A 6257-nucleotide genomic window follows, 5' to 3' on the forward strand; every position below is an offset into this window, starting at 1 on the left:
TATCGGTACCGATAGCACCAAGAAGTAAGTATGATTCTGCGGTCGATTATGGTATATCATCTGAAAGAAAATTACTTTTAAACCCATGTTAAATAATTAGAAAAAATATGAATAATTGATCACTACGCATACATACATAGCCTATATTAACTTATGTGTTCTTGTTGTATGGTCATCTTTTTATAGATTTCACTTTTTCTGCTTGTTTTACTTGTTGTTTGTTGTATACTTTTCATTCCCTGATTTGAAAAACGATACACATTTATTTTGTAATATAAATCACAATAGTATAATCCAATACATTAAAAAATAATAGTTTACATTTTGCTTAAACAAATGTATTCAGTTGACGTACACGCTGAGCTGCGGACCTCTACGGAAGATAATAGAGGGCGCACTGACATCATGGCGGTAGAAACCAGGAAAACAGTCAAGTCAGTCTGTTCGCGACATTATTCCAACAAAATGACGAACTTCTCGACATTTCTAAGGACTGCAATGCTATATTTGATACTTCGCACGTCGTTTGTGCACTGCGATATAACAGACGGGAATCAAGAACACCTGAAGAGAGAACATTCCCTCATGAAACCTTACCACGGTAAGATGGAGGATGAATTGCGCTTTGAAGCTTGTGATCATATCTTAATCGTGGTATATTTCGTCTAGTTACAGTGAAAAGTAAGGTTATCAAGTCACCTAATAATCACTTTAAGTCTCTTCGAACCCGTAATACACGTATACGTATGTAAAGATCAGTGAGGTCTAGTTTCAATAACGTTAACAAATACAATTTCTTACTTAATGAACGTCCACAATGCAGACAGTCTTATTTTTTTTTAGATCTTCGTTACTGTCCTTTACTTTCTGCTGACACCCTCATTCCCACTCTAGGGTGAATGAATAAAGTATAGAGTATAGTGGAGATCGTATTTCCTTGTGCACTTCCTATGCAAATCAGGTGTCATATAACCTGAGAGGGGACTGCCATGGTGAGGCCTGGATGGAAGCAGGATGTCTGAAGCGTCTCTGTTTATCTTCTAGGCGTCGGCAGCTCGTCGTCCAGCCAATGGGATTTCTGGGGCAGCACTTTAGTGACGAGTTCGTACGTGCGGTTGACTCCTGATGACCGAAGCAAGCAGGGCTCCATCTGGAACACTGTGGTGAGAGAATTATAGATCAACCAGCAGCGTATTCACTTTACAAATTCAGCTATTTCATTTGTTGGTCTCATTGAGATGAAACATCTCTTTTTACTTTCAGACCTTGCCAATAAAGCGTTAGCATACAAAACATACAGTAAACAACATACAACGCACCAAAATAGTTTAAAGCGATGTCAATTGTAGAAGTATGCTTAACATTGTGTGTCATTATAATCAGATTTATACAAGCTAGGTCTATATATATTTATGTATATATTAATTCATCATTCGGTGTATGCCGGTATCAGGAGTGTATTGGCTGTTTTTATGTGTTTTTTTTGTTGAGCAGCAGTGTTGATAAAAACAGGTTTCTCCTCCTGTTTCTAGCCGGTTCATCTGAAGGACTGGGAGATGCATGTACAGTACAAGATCCACGGGTCGGGAAAGAAGAATCTCCATGGTGATGGTATCGCCATCTGGTATACTAAGGAGAGACTGCACCCAGGTATAATTATTAGGACACCTATCCTACCCACTTCTCAATGACATTTATCTGAAATCAATGCAAGCCTCTTTGCATGGAAGTGACTTACAGGATCAAAGAACTTCCCCTAAATCGGGAAATTACTTTAGTAGTGATGCAAATGCGACCATATGTTTTCACCCAGAGGAAGAAATGTACATTTTCACAACGCTCATTGACGCAGCTTGACAACTACCATGTATTTTTGTTTTAATTCATCATGTTATTTTGTGTGCTCATTGTGGAGGGTGGTTCGGCCTGAAACCTCATCCCCGGCCTCTCAACTAATACTTCTGTGTCTAATAGCTGCCCTCGCTACACTGGGTCTCTTGATTGTTATTTTCCCGAGTTCAATGTTGTTTTGAATCACAGAGGTATGATTCTGGCTCAACATCTCAGCAGCTCTGCTCCAAAAGTCTCTGCTCACTCTCACTCCATCTCTGCCTTCATCCTAGGCCCTGTGTTTGGGAACCAGGACCATTTTGTTGGCCTGGCTATTTTTTTGGATACCTTCCGCAATGACCTCCATGGGATGGATGTAAGTGTGCAGGGGGGTTGGCCTGACCTCTGACCCCTGACCTTCTCTTTGCAGGCCCCATCTTTTCCCACAATGCAGTGTTCCACGGGCTGGCCGTGTTTATAGACACTTATTCTAATGATGACTCGACAGATGTGAGTTGTCTCTCAATCTGCATTGGGACCTCTTCAGTTGGGGTGTTTTGATGTGGACTCTGATTGGCTACTTTCTTTAGAGAATTGCTTATGATTTGCCACAATTATTCAGGGCGTGGCCATGTGTGTGGTGGACCATATTTTGCACCATATTTTCAAAACTTAGATACAACTCTTTATCCTATAAGAGTATTTGTTGTCCTGTCCTTGGTTGAATGTTTTTTAAACATGAGAAGATACGTCCATTAAAACGCAATTGTGATGCATTCCTCTTCCTGTACCGTTTAGTCTCTTCCATGCAGTAAAACCTATGCACTAACACTTGCTTTGTTGTCTTCTGTCTGTCCTCTGGGGGGCGCCAGCGGACCTTCCCCTACATCTCGGCCATGGTGAGCAACGGTAGCGTGGGCTACGACCACGGCAAAGATGGGCGCTCTGCGGAGCTGGGAGGCTGCCCTGCCGAGATCAGGAACAAAGACCATGAAACCTATCTGGCAATCCGCTACTCCAAGGGCCGGCTCACGGTGAGTCGTCCTCATCACTCTGATCGAGCACCTCCTGAACACACACGGCTTTACATGGATCAGTTGTTTAATCATCAAAATCACTTACAACTGAATCTGAGAACAGTCAGATCAAAAACTGCAGTCCGTACATGCTCCCAATTACAAGAGCCTCAAAACATTAGTGCGTAAAGAAGCGTGTGCCCTCGCTCTTGGGAAACGAAAGATCTTGACGGATGAACAGCCATCACTTCTTTCTTATCAACCAAAGATTTAATTGAAGTTGTTTGTTTTTTCTCTGATAGAAAATGTACCGTCCAGTTATTGAATGCTGTTGCGATAGCGTCTTCAACAGACCTTTCCAGAACAGCTGCAGCCATCTTGGTTGTTGGCCCCATATTTGATGATTGATGATGATCAGAGCAAATCTAGAATTAGCTCACATATTCGTCTGGTTTGGAGGCTAGACCAGAGTGACTTTTCGCAATAGGTATCAGAAAGATATATATTCATATAATTATTTTCAATAATTGGTGGCAGTGCATAATAGTCTGACGGGTGTTGTTCTGCTGTTCATCACTAGAGCACATATCAACAAAGTACAGTTTGAGTGCGGGGCTCACTTACAGATCCTTAAGAAGGACCTGCACAGAGCAGTGCAGGTCCTTCTTAACTCAACTGGTAGAGAACGGCATGAACACTGTTAGTTGTTAGACTCCCTGATGGCGAATAAAGTTATTGAAAGAAATGTTTGGGTAACATCGTCCCATCGCATGTCATTTATTTGTTACTTTTATTAAGTCTAATTTGAACCCTAAACCCTGTTCTGCTGAGCAGGTCATGGTGGATGTGGAGGATAAGAACGAGTGGAAGGAGTGCATCGACATCGGAGGGGTCAGTCTGCCCACCGGCTATTACTTCGGCGCGTCGGCTGCCACGGGAGACCTGTCCGGTAGGTTCAGAGTACCAGAGTGAGGGATGGATGGATGGATGAATAGGTACTTTATTCATCTCTGAGGGGAAACAACGAGCTGGCTGTGAATGAGGAGGAAGTTGCCATACTTCAAACAAACTTTAATATTTTATCATGTCCATCATTTAACTGCTTATTATTTATTTAATTTCCTTTGTATTCCTTCATAGTTGTTTTCCTACATTTCCCACAATGCACCTAAAATCCAGAAGTACCCCCATCAGAGCTTCTCTCTTAAAGGGAATCGTTTACCTTGGTGTTTTCAGACAACCACGACATCATCTCCATGAAGATGTACCAGCTGATGGTGGAGCACACGGCCGAGGAAGAGAGCCAGGACTGGACCAAGATCGAGCCCAGCGTCAGCCTGCTCAAGTCCCCCAAAGGTAGGAGACCGTCTCCACTATCCATCCTCCTTTCCGTCCATCACCTCTCCCTCGTGTGCCTGGTGATCTGACTTACCAGCGCTCGAGCCACGTTGGCAGTACGCCTCGCAGCTACCCGCAGGTTCGAGACCTTAGGTCCTTCTCTTTCAACAAACAAAATATCAACAATTAGGGCTGGGTAAGTTAACGCGTTAACGCAATCTTATTTTAACGCGATTAATTCAAATTGACGCTTTAACACACATTCTCTTTATTTTTTACTTTGATTTTGAAAGGTTTTGCCCACAGAATGTCAACAATCATATCAGAAATCATTTCTGTTTTTAGTTCCACTTACTTTACTTTGAATTACACCCAAATCTGTAGTGTTCCCTAAGATCATATTCAACCCACACTGAGTGAGTCAATAAAGCTCGCTCAAGATGACTTTGTCTAGTTTATGCTTATTAAGTACATCTGGTATGAATGATAATGTGTCATTCCATTTGATAATCTCATTTAACTTCAATTTTTTATTTTTTTTAAGTGATTAATCGCAAGTTAACTCGGTATGCGATTAAAACTTTTAATCTTTGCCCAGCCCTAAAAAGAATATTACAATATATTACAACAAATAATAAATGTCCAGCTGATTGATTGAAGGACCTTATTGCGAGGTGAGGTCACTTGTAATTTGCAAATTGCGATATCTTATGTTATTTTCCTGTCCCTGTTTCTAACCCTAATCCAATGCAATTACCCTTGACTCACTTGAGATGGTGCTGTTTCTGTGTTATGCTGCAGTGTAGAGATACTCTACTATTTTAAGTGTGAACATTTGGACGTTAACGACTTTCCTTTTTGGAAAATGATCGGAAGCCTTATTCACATCCAATGCCCATTTGATTTAATCTAAAATGCTTCATTAATGAGACTCTATTTTCAAAGTGCCATTTAAATGTTGGATTGTTATCGTTATATTGTCTTATCACAGCATTTGATGAATGCCTCAAGAAAATTTCTCATTTACCATAAAGGACCATTTAACCATCCATGGGGGTTGTCTCTCTCTCGTTCATAGACAACATCGACGATCCCACCGGAAACTTCCGAGGCACGGCTCTCACAGGCTGGAAAGTCTTCCTGCTTCTTCTGTGCTCCCTGCTGGGAATTGTAGTCTGTGCTGTGGTGGGAGCTGTAGTTTTCCAAAAGAGACAAGAAAGAAACAAGCGATTCTACTAAAGGAGAGCAAGGGGAAGTTCGGGGCCTTTTCAGAGAGGTTTAATTTGTGAATTTGAACTCTTTGCCGACATCAGATTCAACGCTTTTAATGTGATGGTCTTTTGTGAAAATTGTACAAATGTTTATATTGTTGCAGCACTGCGCTGAGAGCAGGTCATGCTCACTTCTGGTCTGAGAGAATGGGAGTCTGTGAGAAGCTTGATTAGATGAACAGTGCTGTCAGCCTCCACATGACCAGTGAAACACCATCTTTTTTTCGGTTTGCATCTTGATTGTTTTTTGGGTTTGGTTTCTCTTATTGGGATGTTGTCTGAAAGCATAAGTCGCTGCCACTTACTGAGTCTTTTAGATTTTGTTTTTTTAACAACCCGGTTTGGATGCTTTTGATGTGGTTTTGGCACGTGTACTCTCCACCAGCTGAAATCCTGAACCGTAAAAGGAACCTGCACTACCAATAATAACCAAATCATGGTTTTACTTGCATTTTTTTGTTTTTCACTATTAATTTCACCCTGAATAATTGGAACGTCAAAATGAAGGGCACTCCTGTCCAAGTGTAAGAAAAACACTCAATAAATTTGTTTATGAAATAGTCTTGATCTTGTCCATATTTTGACATTGTGGAGAGTGTTTCAGACCATGAAAAGACTGTTCTGCGTTAAACACAGCTGCAGATATACTTGTCAAGAGTGTCCGTGCTTTTATCCTTCTCAAAATAATACTTTTTCTATGTAGCCTACAGTGAGTCAGTGAAAAAATGTGTCTTTTTTTAATCTGCTTTTACAGAACAATGATTTTGTTCTGATACCAAAGGTAGCCACTATGCGTCTTTTA

General features: G+C 41.0%; 1 protein-coding gene across 2 annotated transcripts; it reads left to right on the top strand.

The window, feature by feature from the left end:
- The first annotated feature begins 360 nt into the window (after positions 1-360).
- On the top strand, positions 361-6017 carry lman2 (lectin, mannose-binding 2). Of its 2 annotated transcripts, none has more exons than XM_060063202.1 (8): positions 361-601; positions 1045-1163; positions 1533-1650; positions 2124-2206; positions 2703-2864; positions 3681-3795; positions 4083-4202; positions 5263-6017. In XM_060063202.1, the coding sequence occupies exons 1-8, from the start codon at positions 406-408 to the stop codon at positions 5421-5423; spliced, it is 1074 nt and encodes a 357-aa protein (XP_059919185.1). In that variant the 5' UTR covers positions 361-405; the 3' UTR covers positions 5424-6017. The 2 variants fall into 2 exon arrangements, with proteins under 2 accessions (XP_059919185.1, XP_059919186.1); XM_060063203.1 differs by lacking the exon at positions 2124-2206 and adding an exon at positions 2261-2340 and having other exon boundaries at positions 369-601.
- The last annotated feature ends 240 nt before the right edge of the window (positions 6018-6257 follow it).

Source organism: Gadus macrocephalus, chromosome 10 (genome assembly GCF_031168955.1).
Source record: "Gadus macrocephalus chromosome 10, ASM3116895v1".
Lineage (NCBI taxonomy): Eukaryota > Metazoa > Chordata > Actinopteri > Gadiformes > Gadidae > Gadus > Gadus macrocephalus.

What these genes read in the sequence shown, in the direction of transcription:
- lman2 (XM_060063202.1), top strand. Translation starts at nt 406, where the DNA reads ATGGCGGTAGAAACCAGGAAAACAGTCAAGTCAGTCTGTTCGCGACAT. An exon ending in GCTCCATCTGGAACACTGTG is followed by an intron (nt 1,164 to 1,532) that starts GTGAGAGAATTA and finishes TCCTGTTTCTAG; the next exon opens with CCGGTTCATCTGAAGGACTG. An exon ending in ATGACCTCCATGGGATGGAT is followed by an intron (nt 2,207 to 2,702) that starts GTAAGTGTGCAG and finishes GGGGGGCGCCAG; the next exon opens with CGGACCTTCCCCTACATCTC.